Source organism: Schistocerca nitens, chromosome 3 (genome assembly GCF_023898315.1).
Source record: "Schistocerca nitens isolate TAMUIC-IGC-003100 chromosome 3, iqSchNite1.1, whole genome shotgun sequence".
Classification (NCBI taxonomy): Eukaryota; Metazoa; Arthropoda; class Insecta; order Orthoptera; family Acrididae; genus Schistocerca; species Schistocerca nitens.
The window spans coordinates 69,771,355-69,787,340 of record NC_064616.1 but is presented as its reverse complement, the minus strand read 5'-3'; the positions used below and the strand labels follow the sequence as shown (position 1 = coordinate 69,787,340).

Sequence of the window (15,986 nt, the reverse complement as noted above, 5' to 3'; positions counted from 1 at the left end):
CAGCACAGTGTGGAAATCACCATGTTCTCCAACACCAAAAATGACGGAACTCGTTCCACGTGCAGGGGAAGTGATGATGATCCCATTTCTTGACTCTCATTGAATGATTTACCAGCATACAGTTCCCCCCTCACACTACTGTTACAGCAGCATACTAGATGTTAATATTGGCTAAATGAAATAAACAAGGCAAGGAAATGACCAAAACTTTCTGAGACTATGGAAACTTCATCATGACAATGCACAAGGTCATATCACAAATCAAATTATGCAACTTCTGGCTCAATTTGACATTACATGTGTACCGTGTCTGCCTTATGGCCCTGATCTAACATTCTACACTTTGTTTTTATTCTCACGACTGAAGGTAAAACATTGGGGCATTTGATATGAGAACTCTGAAGCAGTGCTCAAGATAAGTAAGGTGATTCTCAAGGAACTGAGAAAGAATAACCTGTACCATGTGTTCAGGAACTGGCAGAGGCTATAAAAAGGCATCAAGTTGGAGGTTAGCATTTTGAAAATGATCATGTAAACATTGAAATGGAGTAAGAAACATATATGGGGGAACATTTGTCTCAGTCGCTGCTGATCAGCTTTCATAGTTTCATGTCTGCACAGGTGGTGTCACATAGGAACAGTGCATTGAGAAGACAGAAAAACACACTGAAATGTTTACAACCCTAAGAGTGCAGAGGTGCCACAAGTGCTGACTTGAACACAATCTCTGGCAGCATGACATAATGACAACATAACTCTAAGCAATCGCAAGCTGTCTATGCACTACAAATGGTCCTCACAACAGCAGCCATGACAGTCAGTTGCTCCCGATGAGTACAATAAACTTCATTGACAGCTTGAGATTTTACCCAGATCTGATGTGAAAAGTTATGAAAGAATTTTTTGTACAACGATGCCACCACAAGAAACTTCAATCCCAAAAATCAAGAAAATCAAGACTACTATGCCTCATTGCCACTCCTCCCCCCTCGTTGCACTTCACACTTTTATACGATTGTATACTTATTCCCAAAAAGTTTCCAAATTTAGTACTGACAGTATCTTATCAATGAGACGCACCAGGGTAGCCAAGAGTGCTAATGCGCTGCTTCCTGGACTCTGGTAGGCATGTCAGCCAGCCTGGATGTGGGTGTTGGGAGTTTTCCACATCCCATTAGGTGAATACTGGACTGGTCCCCATGTTTCACCTCAGTTACACGACTCACAGACATCTGAAAACGTTCGCACTATTCCATGACTTACACTATACGGAGACAGCTGGGGTAAACTAATTCCGTCCCGGAGTTTGCGGTGGCGGCAGGAAGGGCATCTGGCCACACTCTGCAAATAACACTGCCAAATCAATAGTAACAAGGCTGACCCCACATCGAAGCGGGACAAAAGGTCTAAAGAAAGAAAGAATCTTATCAATGACCAAAATTATGAGCCATATGTTGGGAGAGGGAAAACACTGTTGGCATTATTTTTAGCCCATTTTGACATCTTTTCTTACCTACATCTGTGGGTTCTAATGCTCAAAATGAATATATATTTTAGCATGATTTTTTCAGCAAAAGTATCAAGAGATGTGATGTAGGTGAATAAAATATATAAGTTTTATTCATAAAATTTGCAATGGTTTGAAATATTGTGTTATTACAGAAAATCAGGAAGCGATCAGTGCTATTTTAATGCCAATGCTAACAAAAATTAGCAACAAACACATGGCATAAGAATTGGTACAGCATTGCTGACACGATTATGTCCCCGTTGCCGTTTGTCATAGCTTAAGGTACACATGTACGTGCAGTCTGCAAGACTTGCCCCCACCTGGTCAATGCAGAAGTTCCTTGATGTCATCGCCAGATATTCGTTGTATTACAGAATGACATCCAGCCTTAGTCTGAAAATATTTTTATGAAGCGACATAGCAATCAAGTACAATGCTTCATTTTCTTTAAACGATTTACGATTTGTTTGACATTTCTATGCAATAATAATAGAGGAAGGAAATTATGGTAACAGAAATAAATTAAAAAATTAACAACAATTCATTCATAGAATACAAAAACAACAGAAAGAAGCTGATCTGCTGCATGTCTGTATAATAGCGTAAGATACCTTTATCTACTTGCAGCCCTCGAAAACAGATGAATTAACACAAAAAACCGAGTTCTTAAACCTCAGTTTTTACCGTTTAGCACTGACTATTCATAATGCCCAAAGGGTGGTATGATTCCCGGTAACAAAATGATTTCCAGAATGAGATTTTCACTCTGAAGCGGAGTGTGCGCTGATATGAAACTTCCTGGCAGATTAAAACTGTGTGCCCGACCGAGACTCGAACTCAGGACCTTTGCCTTTCGCGGGCAAGTGATCTAGCAACTGAGCTACCGAAGCACGACTCACACCTGGTACTCACAGCTTTACTTCCGCCAGTACCTCGTCTCCTACCTTCCAAACTTTACAGAAGCTCTCCTGCGAACCTTGCAGAACTAGCACTCCTGAAAGAAAGGATATTGCGGAGACATGGCTTAGCCACAGCCTGGGGGATGTTTCCAGAATGAGATTTTCACTCTGCAGCGGAGTGTGCGCTGATATGAAACTTCCTGGCAGATTAAAACTGTGTGCCCGACCGAGACTCGAACTCGGGACCTTTACCTTTCGCGGGCAAGTGCTCTACCAACTGAGCTACCGAAGCACGACTCATGCCCGGTACTCACAGCTTTACTTCTACCAGTACCTTGTCTCCTACCTTCCAAACTTTACAGAAGCTCTCCTGCGAACCTTGCAGAACTAGCACTCCTGAAAGAAAGGATATTGCGGAGACATGGCTTAGCCACAGCCTGGGGGATGTTTCCAGAATGAGATTTTCACTCTGCAGCGGAGTGTGCGCTGATATGAAACTTCCTGCCAGATTAAAACTGTGTGCCCGACGGAGACTCGAACTCGGGACCTTTGCCTTTCGCGGCCAAGTGCTCTACCAACTGAGCTACTGAAGCACGACTCACGCCCGGTACTCACAGATTTACTTCTGCCAGTACCTCGTCTCCTACCTTCCAAACTTTACAGAAGCTCTCCTGCGAACCTTGCAGAACTAGCACTCCTGAAAGAAAGGATATTGCGGAGACATGGCTTAGCCACAGCCTGGGGGATGTTTCCAGAATGAGATTTTCACTCTGCAGCGGAGTGTGTGCTGATATGAAACTTCCTGGCAGATTAAAACTGTGTGCCCGACCGAGACTCGAACTCAGGATCTTTGCCTTTTGCGGGCAAGTGCTCTACCAACTGAGCTACCGAAGCATGACTCACGCCCGGTACTCACAGCTTGTCTCCGCAACATCCTTTCTTTCAGGAGTGCTAGTTCTGCAAGGTTTGCAGGAGAGCTTCTGTAAAGTTTGGAAGGTAGGAGATGAGGTACTGGCAGAAGTAAAGCTGTGAGTACCGGGCGTGAGTCGTGCTTCAGTAGCTCAGTTGGTAGAGCACTTGGCCGCGAAAGGCAAAGGTCCCGAGTTTGAGTCTCGGTCGGGCACACAGTTTTAATCTGCCAGGAAGTTTCAACAAAATGATTTCTTAGTAGAGGTTCAAAAAATTAGAATCATTAGGAGAATACTGGTGATTTTTTGTAGTATTCAACCACTTATCACTTTTCGAGAAAAACAGCAAATGGTGTACACACTAAGTTATCTTTTACTTGCCTATTTAATGTAGAGATAGAGGAGGAGACTAGTGTTTAATGTCCCATTGGCAATCAGGTCATTAGAGACAGAGCACAAGCTCGGATTAAGGAAGGATGAAGCAGGAAAGTGGATGTCCCCTTTCGAAGGAACCATGCCAGCCTTCGCCTTCAGCAATTTAGGGCAAACATGGAAAACCAAAATCAGGATGGCCAGATGTGGGTTTGAGTCACATCAAGAACCTCAAAATTCAACAGTCAAACAGTAGGATAAACATCTACGCAAGTCAATATTACAGCTTTTCCCCTATATAACAATGTACATTATATTCACTGCTCACTATCCACAAGTTACAGAATATATGTCCTGCCAAAAAAACAGTTCTTTTCGTTTCTGATAGACTGATTCATTGAAAAGTTTACTACATCTAAATTTTGATACAAAACAAAGAGACAGGTTTTCCTTTCACTCCTGTATCTTCAACATTTCTTCATTTGAGAGAATAAAAAAGTAAACCCAAATAACTAACTATAGCTGTCTCTTAACCCCACTTACACAATTTGAGCAATATTTGGCTTCAGAAAAAACTAGAATAGCACCTCTCTCAAAGATTTGCAACTCGAAAGGCCAACACACACTGCCATCACAAACACTGAGCTTTTTAATCATATTGAAGAGTGGAAAGCACACGAATTGGAGTTTTCCTATTAGAATTTGTCACTATTAGGCCATGATCAGATAACAATCTTTAGTTTTTGGGGTTCTGTACATTGCCACAATAGCATACTTATGAGTATTGGCATTTATTAAGCAGAAAGGCATGATAAGCCAAAGATTGATCCATAAGATGCACTCACTAGTGGAAAAGCAGCAGTTTGTGTGATTTTCAGTTTTAACTTGTTCTACCATGGAGCAATAAAAAAACCCATAAACATCTCAAATAGAGTTATTCTTCCATAAAATAAGATAAATAACACTACATGTTCAATGTTGGTTGTTTTTACCCAAGGATGGATGGAAACTAATGAATACTAAAATATCTAGAAGTGCTGATGTAGAACAGAACTGGAGCTCACCTGATGTTGCTGCTGAAGAATAGTCGCCTCTTCTGTTAAGCTCTTTACTTTCTGCTGAACATTTTCAAGTTCCTTCTGATACAGTAATACTTGTTCCTCAGCAGACTGTGCTTTATTCCGTGCTTCACTCAGCAGTTCTTCAATTAAAACACCAAAAGACATTAATATTTACAATTCACTAATTATCACAGAACAATGCCTCAAGAAATATGAAGCTTGGTGAAAAAGCTTTGTCACTGGTTCCCTTGTATGTTATTAAATAGAAACATTTTCTGTTAAGTTTCACGGAAAATTTGTCGAATTACAAATGAACAAAGTGACAATACAAAGTCAACAATACCAGGGAAAACAATAATTTCCAAGGATTCATATTTTCATCTTTTTTTTAGGGCAGGGAATGGTTTAGTAAAAACAAAGAGCCAGTAAAGGAAAAAAAAGGGAAAAAATGACAAAAAATAATTAGACTTGAATTATAAACACAAAGCACAAAAAGGTCATGCAAAAACAAAAGCAGGCAGAGAGAGAGAGAGAGAGAGAGAGAGAGAGAGAGAGAGAGAGAGAGAGAGAGAGATGAGGGGGGGGGGGTAAGGGGGAGGCACAGATGGCCAGACAGGGTGGAGCAGTGAGGGGGAGGGCCAGTGGGAGAGCAGGGGAGAATGACAGAGAAAGGACGAGGGGAGGGGAGGGGAGGGGAGCAACACAGAAAAGGTGATCAGAAGGAACAGAGAGAGAGAGAGAGAGAGAGAGAGAGAGAGAGAGAGAGAGAGAGAGATGAGGGGGGGTAAGGGGGAGGCACAGATGGCCAGACAGGGTGGAGCAGTGAGGGGGAGGGCCAGTGGGAGAGCAGGGGAGAATGACAGAGAAAGGACGAGGGGAGGGGAGGGGAGGGGAGCAACACAGAAAAGGTGATCAGAAGGAACAGAGAGAGAGAGAGAGAGAGAGAGAGAGAGAGAGAGAGAGAGGATCAGGCAAGGCAGGGGGAGGGAGATTGGAAGGCAGGTGATGCAGGGGAAGGAAGAGGGGCTAGCAGGGCAGATGGAGGGAGAGAAAGGCCAGGGTGTTTTAAATGGTGGGGGTGGCGGGCAGTGAGTTTGGGCCTGGGGCGCTGTCAAGGATGGAAGGAAGGAAGATGAGGCATAATGTCCCATCAACGAGGTCATTATAGATGGAGCCAAAACTCAGAATGTTTAATTGATGGAGAAGGAAACTGGCTACACCCTTTTAAAGAAAACACTTAAAATTTACCGGAAGCAATTTAGAAAAGCCACAGGAAACCTAAATGTGGATAGTCAGAAGGGATTTAAATAGTTATCCTTCCAAATGAGAGTCCAGTATGCTAACCACTGCAACATCTTGCTTGGTGTGGAGGGTGGTGGATTGTTGGGTGGGGTCGGGGGCCATGAGGCATGTGGTGGAACACGGGACTGTGAGGGGCAGGGGAGAACCTGATGAGGGGTAGTGGTGTACGGCAAAGAGGCTTAGGTTGGAGGAGGAGTGGAGTGATAAGGAGAGGTAGAGGAGGAGGGGGGGGGGGTAGTAAAGAGAAAAAATTTTAACCTTCTGTACAGAAGGGAGGAAATTCAGTTACCAATTCAATTGAACTGGCAGTGTGCTCCGACGATTACCACCACCACCACCACCACCACCACCACCACCACCACCACTTTTGTCAACACTAGTAAAACAATTTTAAGCCTTGTTACCATGAAGTGTATTTAAGATGGATCAGTTTACACTGTTTCATCAAGTGACTGCCCATGGCTTTAACATTTTGAGTGCTTGGACGTTATTTCAATCTATTTCACTCAGTGATCAATAGTTTCGTAAATTACTTTCATTTGGCACCTTCCATATTCACTATATTTTAACCTTCTATCTCCTATATGTACTTTCTTCACCTAAATACTGCTACTCACATTCATTTCAACATAACTCAGTAAAGTTTTCATGTCTTTACATGAATGTGTTAGTTATATCTTGTTGGTCTGAAGCATTTAAAGCCAGAAAAAGCCACATTAAACAAAATAACATCATGCATGAGTATTTTGCAAGCACAGAATGCAGTTATCAATAATTACATAAGCATTTTATCATCACAAATACTGAAACATAACCAAATGCAAACATTAATAAAAAGCTGAGCAATAAAAGTGCCAAGTCAAACCTTTCAAAACTACCACCATGCAGGAATACTGGTCAACCCACAATTGAGAAATCCACAGAGCTTCTACAAAAGAAATCCTACATGTTAATACACAAAGCAAGTAAATATTTCCAACAGAAAATATTAGAAAGATAAAAAATATATAAAAATGTATAATTACTGTTTGTAAATAAAACATGCCAATCACTGTGTTTATGTAAAGGACAAGGAGTGCTTAAAAAAATCATCTTACTTAAATACATATTCTTATAAATGCATATCTTAAATAACCTTCCTGATCATCTTGCATGAGAAACAGTTTTTATTCTTTCCTCGTACTGTTTTTTCTGTGCCACAATTTAAAAAAGATTTTCAAAAATGATCTTCACTACAGTTATTTAAATGACATCACAAAATAGTGCTTTGGACTGGAATACTTGGTTGCGAGGTAGTGGGGGTGGGGAGGAAAGGAGGGAGGGGGGGGGGGAGAATGCATGCACACGTGTGTACGTGTGTGTGTGTGTGTGTGTGTGTGTGTGTGTGTGTGTGTGTGTGTGTGTCACTGTGAAGGGGTAGGAGGAGGAGGAGGAGGAGGAGGAGGAGAAGAGATTATCTGTTCCATTACTCCACAACTGCTGCTAATATTTTTCCTATGAAATAAGATTTGCCATACAATTTTAACTTCAGGACATTTGCTGTGGTGGATCACTCTTGCTCATGTAAACAACAAACATGAACTCCAGCATGAGGAGCTAGTAACCTCAGCATCACTATGTAGTAAGACAGCTATAATGTATATCAAAATAAATACTATATGCGGGATAGAGTAATAACTGTTTAAACATGGGGAAAACAGGAGAGCTGGGAATGAAACAACAAGAAAACCTGCACTGCTAATGATGTTGAGGATGAGTCATTACTTATCAAGTATAAGAGGTATTGAGCAGCAAATTGATGACCTGTGAAAGCAGGCATATTCCACACGGGTGTGACGACAAATACATTATCCTCCAGCATGGATAGCTACTGCCTGACTATGCCTATGGCCAAATGCACAACCCAATTAATGAAAATGTTATTGTACATAATGTGGGCACCTTTAAAATTAACCTACGCATATTTTGCCTACCATGTTCTCCTCACACCATGCCTCTTCCAGGGCCAAACCATACATCTAGTTGAAATCACTACTTGACTCAGTGAAGCTGCTGCACTAGGACTGTGCGACACTTATCACATTTGGTGACTAGTAAGCTACCATCATTTCATCAATTTAATGTAGGATGCATATATTATTGAGAAAAGATAGGCTGTGTCAATTTGTAAGTTTATAAAATACCAAATATTTACACTGAGGTAACAAAAATCATGAGAAACCTCCACATAACATGTGGGACCTCCTTTTGTCCACCATAGGGCAGCAACTTACCAGGTCATGGGCTCAACACTTCATTGGAAGTCCTCTGCAAGAGTACTGAGCCACGCTACCTCTATAGCCATCCACAACTGCGAAATTGTTGCCAGTGAAGGCTTTTGCGCATGAACTGACCTCTCAATTATCTCTCATAAATGCTTAATAGGATTCATGTGGAGTGATCTACGTGTGCAAATTGGTCACTTGAATTTACCAGAATGTTATCCAACCAATCACGAACAATTGTGGCCCAGTGGCATGGTTCATTGTGATCCATAAAAATACCATTGTTGCTTAGGAACATGATGGCCACAAATGGTCTCCAAATAGTTGAATGTAACAATTCCCAGTCAGTGATCAGCTCAGTTGGACCAGAGGACCCAGTACATTCCATGTAAATACGGTCAACACCTTTATCGAACAGCCACCAGCTTGCACAGTGCCTTGTTACTATTTGAGTCCATGGCTTTGTGGGGTCTGCGCCACTCGAACCTTACCATTTGCTGTTACCATCCGAAATCAGGGCTCATCTGACCAGGTGCCAGTCTTCCAGACATCTAGGGTCCAACCAATATGGTCATGAGCCCAGGAGAAGTGCTGTAGGCAATCTTGTGTTCTCAAAGGGCTTCGCATTGGTCATCTCCTGCCAAAGCTCATAAACACACAAAATTTTTCGCACTATCCTAACAGATATGTCTTACGTCCCGCATTGATTTTTGCAGTTATGTCATGCAGTGTTGCTTGCCTGTTAGGACTGACAACTCAATGCAAACACTGCTGCTCTCTGTCATTAAGTGAAGGCCACCAGCCACTGAGTTGTTCATGGTGAGAATTAATGCCTGAAATCTGGTATTCTTGGCACACTGTTGACACTGTGGATCAGACTCTTAATTCCCACCATGCAGCCATAAACCTTTTCACATGAATCACCTGAGTACAAATGACAGCTCTGCTAATGCACTGCCCTTTTATACCTTGCGTATGTGATACTGCCACCATCTCTATATATGTGTGTATCGCTATCCCATGCTTTTGTCATCTCGAAGTATTTACAGTTATCACAATGTTATTCTACCAATTAATCACTTCTTTTATTCAAGTTATATCACAAATTTCTTCTCTCCTAAATTCTGTTCAGTATTTCCTCAAGAGTTATGTTATCTACCCATCTAATCTTCAGTATTCTTCTGTTGAACCACATTTCAAAAACTTCTATACTTGTCTTGTCTGAACTGCTTATTGTCAGAGTTTCTCTTTCGTACAAGCTTACACTCGGAAAAAATTCATGCGAAAACTGTTGAAGACAGTTATGGAACTGTGTCAACAATATTTTTCATCCAGCTCTATTAATGAATTAAATACAAAGAAGGGAAAATTATTATGTCAGTAGGTATCCTTTGACACGCAATATACATTCACTTGAGCTTACTATCATGTACGGTACTCCAGCAGTAAGGTTTATTTCTGTGAGACAAACACAACGATGATTATGATTATCACCACCACCACCACCACCACCACCACCACATTACTACTATTATCAATTTTTGAGACAACTTATATTAAAAATATGTCAAACTTTAAATTTACATACACAATTTGTTATCCCCAGAGCTTGAAGGTGAAAAGCTAGCTTTAATCATGTTTTCATTTACTAAACTAATTTTTGCTTGAGCTCAGCTTTTTCACAAGTTGTACTCGAATGACCTTTTGCAGAATAATTTATTTCTCTTCTAAAAGGCTCGACAATGGTGAGTTAGAACAACCAATTCAGGTACTGAAGGTTCATTTTAGGTTACAAATAATTTAAACTGTACGTAAGTGACTAGAAAGAAATTTTGACTTGCTCTGGATACACACTTATCTCTATAGTAAATGGCTATGATTTAAACTCAATTTACAAAAACTAAGTCAAAACATGCTGTTTCTGGTGATCATCATAAAAAACTATTAACTTTTTACTATTACATTACTTGGTTTAATCATACCACAATTTCTAAAATGTGCATGACTGAAGACATACTACATTATAAGTGAAGAGGCTTCTCTTTCTGTGAGGATGGATTATTCCATTCATACTGAGATTACCAGAGCGAATCACCTTTTCACTTTTTGTCAGTAAAGGAGGGAGGAGCAAACAGCCTCTAGCATTTTGCTGCAGTACCACTGAAAATGGCAATTTCCTGTATTTGCCCCCTTTTTTTTCAATTTTATCAATTCTAGTGATGCAAAAGAGACTCTAATTACATCATGATCACTGAATAGGGCAGGTTAAGGAAGATAAACAACACAATGTTGCTATCAAAAGAAATTGGATGCAGAATTTAAACGAGATGAAAAAGGTACCAAGTCTCAACACCTGTGTAGTGTGTGCTGTACCTTAGGGGTTAATGTGCATGCTCCTGTCATCAGCCAAATTTAAGTTTTGTCAGGTTGTAGATATGACACAAAATAGAAGGTTTAGTTGTAAAGTAATACAAAAACAGCATGCAGAATTGATATATGTAACCAGATTCAGATTCATAATATGTAAGACAGATACCTTGCTTGGTTGGAATACAAAGAAGTTATGTGTCACGACAAAAAGCCCCAAAACCAGTTTCAAAATGACACACACAAAGAAAAACACTACTTTTCATGAATGAAAAAAAAATTACCAACACTGGAGTAGGCAGAAAACATAGACAAACAGAGGGTTGTTTCTAGTCTGGAATGCTACAGCAAGTCCAACAGCCCCATTTACAACATGGCAAGTTCATCACCTGCATAGGAATTGACAAAATGTAAGAGATTATAAGGTAAAATATTAAGAAGGATATACAGTGAGTAAGGTTTTGGCAGGAGCTGAATGACAACTCAACTGCTTTCCATAAAAAGCACAAAATTTGATATGAATCTGAAAATAATTTTTCAACAGTAATCAGATGGAGCATTTTGCAAGAGAGCTACAAATAATGATTTTTCCAAAGTAACAAATGAAACTTCATTTAAATAGGAAAACAAATGGAGGACACAAGATATATTCCTTTCAGTGCTCCATTTATCATTAGCACTAACTAAGGCTTTGTCTGTTCCCTTAGAGATTATACACTGCTTTTAAGTTCATTCTCTTTTCCACCTCTTCCTGTGGCATTTGGTTTGTGTATAATTTTTATGTACATCTTTCTTCTTATTATTCTCCTTCTTCTTTGCGGATGGATCACTTAGGATCACACGTAATCAACATTTGTTGGCCTTCCTTTTCGTCCAGTATTCCTTCATAAGCAACGAATAGGCTAGCTTTCGATGCTCTCTCTCTCTCTCTCTCTCTCTCTCTCTCTCTCTCTCTCTATTCGTTTAGTCGGTTCCGACTCTTCGTGACCCCATGAACCAAAACACGCCACTTTTTCCTGTCTTGCACTTTCTCCCGTAGACCTTCCAGGTTGGAACACATTGCTTCTGTGGTGCCATCGATCCACCTCATCCTCTGACTTCCTCTTCTTCTAGTTCCTTCAATCTTCCCCAGCATTAATGTTTTTTCCAGCGAGGCATGCCTTCGCATTGTGTGTCCAAAGTAGGTCAGCTTTTGTTTTAGAATTAGACCTTCCAGGGAGAAATCTGGTTTTATTTGCTCCAATATTGATCTGTTGGTTCTCTTTGCAGTCCATGGAACTCTAAGAAGTTTCCTCCAACACCACAATTCGAAGGAGTCAATTCTTCGCCGCTCAGCCTTTCTAATGGTCCAGGTCTTACATCCATACATCACAACTGGAAAGACCATAGCCCTCACAATACGGATATTTGTTGCTAGTGTTATATCTCTGGACCTTATAACCTTGTCAAGGTTTGACATCGCCTGTCTACCGAGCAACAGGCGTCTCCGGATTTCATGGCTACAGTTGTCATCAGCAGAGATCTGGGAACCGAGATAACTGAATGTGGTCACTACCTCCATGGTTCCTCCTGCTATATCCCACGAATTGGTAGGTGTAGTTTTGATGCTACTTATATACATTATTTTTCAGTACACCATTTTTAATACTTGTATGCATTTTTGCTGGTACATTTGTTATTGTTTTCATTCCAGTCTCTCAATTCTCTTGAAGAGTTCATTCCATCCACTCCCTTCTCATGAAGTTTCCACATTTATCTATAACATGTTACAACACAATGAAAAAATGAAAGAAGCACCAATTGTTTCCATTCACCAACAGCGTTTCATTACAATGAACAGCATTGCACGTGTGAGGAGTAAGTTCACCTCTTTAGGTTTCAGTTTGACACGATATGTACCAAATTTTCCATCAGAATTAGGCATACTGAAGTGGACATATTAAACTTTTTTGAAGTTCTGTGTACAGTCCAAGACCACTTAAATATTAGTTTCAGTGGATAAAGTAAAGCACACAGCACAGATGTACATTTAAGGTTGCCTATATACCTGACAGCATATATCACACACATCTATAATCCACATTAATCTTCTTTGAATTCCACTTTTTATACAACAATGATATATTCAGACTCTGAAACAGCAATGTTCCTTTTTGTTCTTTCACTCTCTATTTCATCCCCCCGTCCTCTGCCTACATCCATTCCTTTTAATATCTTACTGTGATACGTATTATCGTACTTGAAAATATATATGTCTTTATAATGCAATGGCATTCAATCTAATGCTGTTAACAGCTGATTAGAGATTACACTGCCTTTTCTAAGTAAAACATCTAAAAAGATTAAGTTTCATACAGGAATACAGACACTGTTATGCACTTTGTGAAGTTATTGCCAAAATATCAAGCACATTCACTAAGTTACCAAATATACTTTCTATTTGCTAAATGGACTTTTGAAGATAACATCACACGATTGGCAGCTATTGCTAATGACACACTGTTGAAGTTGTCTACAGATTTCTGTTAACAATACTGAAATAAAATCACCTGTGCCTACAACTGCAGCCACTGATTGATAATATGTGGTTTCAACAAGAGCTGGTAATTACATATGTTATTTGTTTTTCGCACTTGATTCTGAGGGAATATTATCTAATTACAAAACTTTTGTATGAGGACAATGGTTGGCACAACTGGGTACTTGCTGCTGACAGTGTAAATCTTTCTGTGGGGATTTTTTAAAGTGTAATTAAAACAAATTGGTCCATTACTGTCTGCTTAAAATATACTAAATATTAGACATTGTTTTTCCATTTATGAAATAATACGAGAAAGCAGCCCATATAATTGTAAATTATAATACTTAAGAGTCATAATATATCGACAGGAAAGTGACTGTCTAGCAACATAACCATCCATTAACAATAGACTATGCCTCTACATCAGGAATGTAACTTAAGTCATCTAAATGAAATCAGCGACCAAAAGGGTAACTTAAAAATACAGTAAGTGAAAGACCAACAACTTTCTACAACGCATTTACCTCTCTCGCTTAAGTTAACAAGAACCACTGGGGGAAATTTATCTTTCATGATATATTTTATTATATTACTTAATTTCCAAGACATGTTTTAATACTCTCATTACCAGGCTTATTCTATTTACTACGAGTCAATGAAGTATCTGCCTATAATCATGGGTGTGCAGATGGTTCTTGGGTTTACAATTATTTATATAATTCTGCATACTCTTAAATGGGGCACGATATCTTGTCTGTCTATAACAGAAATTTCTCACAGCTTGTTTCTATTTTAAGCTGGTGCACATGGGTGTTGCAACATTACACGTTAATGTCTTTATCTTGTCCACCCATCAAGCCTACTGCAACACATTCACATATGTCATCATCTGCATTAATTTTTCTGTAGCACCCACTTTTTCTGCTTACAGCAGACCACGTGGCAATTGGATAATTTTTTATATTTATGGTATGCTAAGTGCAGAACACCAATACAAAAGCCTTCAAGCAGTTCGGCGCAACTCTCAGAAATTCTTGAGAAAATCTGATCTTTAAGTTTTCTGAGTACCTCTACTTCCATAAATCAACATCAGTTTCTTGAAGGGCTATGTGGCACTGGGGTAAAATGCTCACCTACCATGTGGGTGGTCCGAGATCGATCCTGGCCAACACAAATTTTTAAATAAAGGTGCATGTTCTACGAGTATTACAGTGAAGCACAAGATACATATTAATGGAGAAAAGAAATAAGAGGTTTGTTCAAAAAGTTCCGGAACATTCATAATTTTGCACCAATGGTGTGCTGGAGCAAAATGCGGTTGGCATCCCTGCACATGCCTGTGTTTAATGTGTAACTGCCAGAAGTTTCATTGTTGTATGCCTGTTGGTTATTGTTCAGTGCTGTTCATTGTGTCGCATAGTTCGCGAATTTCGAAATGGCAGAGTTACAGGAGCAACGCATCTGCTTTAAATTTTGCATGAATCTCAAGAAAACCTTTACAGAGACACACCAAATGATGCAGGAAGCCTACGGTGATGAGTGCTTAAGCTGTACTCGGTGTCACAAATGGTTCACACAGTTTAAAAATGGCAACACAGGAATTAAAGATGACCCTCTTTCAGGACACCCTTCGATGTCTGCTGATGAAGCTAATGTCAGGAACGTCAACGAAATTGTGCCAATCAAAGACTGACCGTCTGAGGGATTGCAGAAGAATGTAACACTTTAGTTGTATCATGCCATGAAACCCTGATGCATCTTGGAATGCATCATGATGCCGCCAAGTTCATCCCAGGGCTTGTGAGTCAAGACTAGAAAGACCTTTACCTCACAATCTGTGAAGAGCTCTTGGATAGCGCAAATGAGAATGAGCTGTTCCTTAAGAGAATCATATCTGGTGATGAGACGTGGGTCTACAGTTATGATTTTGAAACCCAGGTTGTCTCCACAATGGGCCAGGAAAGGTTCTCCAAAATCAATAAAAGCTCATCAGCTCAGGTCAAATGTCAAAGCCATGCTGATAGTTTTCTATGACTTTGAAGGAGTAGTTCATCATATGAGTTAGTTCCACAGGGACAAACTTTTAATCGATAGTACGACCAGGATGTGCTGGGACGCCTGTGAGAAAAAATGAAAAGGAAAGAGCGTTAAATGCGGTGAGACATTTCATGGCTCTTGCATAATGAAAGCACACTCGCACATTCATCACTGCTAGTGCTTGACTATTGCACAAAAAACGAAATCACTATGATACCTCATCCTCCATACTCTCCTGACCTGGCCCCTGCAGACTTTTTTTTTTATTTCCAAACTTGGAAACCCCATTGAAGGACGAAGATTTGCAACAACAGACAAGATAAAAAATAATTGCAGATGACGCTTCGCACAATCCAGCAAGACAGTATCAAGACTGCTCCAAGAAGTTGAAAGGGCTTTGGGAGCAGTGTATCAACTGCAGAGACCAATAAGTAAAAGATAAGTGTAGAAAAATCTTGTGGACAAAGTTCTGGAATTTCTTGAACAGACTTCATATCAGTAGTACTTGAGACTGATAATTGTTAGTTCGAATGTCATTTCAGTCATTATCTTTTTTTCTATGCATTTTCAATACATGTGTCATTTAAATATAAAATTCCTCAAAGATATGCTAATTATCACATATTTAATTCCAGGTCCCCCCCATCCCCCCTTCGAAAAATGCAAGTTCTCTTATTTTCAATTACATACTGAACAAAAAAACAGCTTTCAATGCAAATCTAAATTCATAATTACTGTATGCTTC

General features: G+C 39.8%; 1 protein-coding gene across 3 annotated transcripts in view; it reads right to left on the bottom strand.

Moving 5' to 3' along the window:
* LOC126248029 (sarcolemmal membrane-associated protein-like) overlaps window positions 1-15,986 on the bottom strand; it is a 330,102-nt gene that overhangs the window by 69,100 nt on the left and 245,016 nt on the right. For 2 of the 3 annotated variants that reach the window (XR_007545401.1, XM_049948630.1), the window contains exons 14-15: window positions 6,918-6,980; window positions 4,754-4,890 (exon numbers count right to left, since the gene is read on the bottom strand). Coding sequence is in view for 2 of the 3 variants with exons in the window: in XM_049948630.1 (XP_049804587.1) it covers window positions 4,754-4,890; window positions 6,918-6,980 (200 nt within the window). In the remaining variant the exon portion in view is untranslated. The remainder of the gene's footprint in view (window positions 1-4,753; window positions 4,891-6,917; window positions 6,981-15,986) is intronic. The other variant, XM_049948631.1, reaches the window with a different exon arrangement.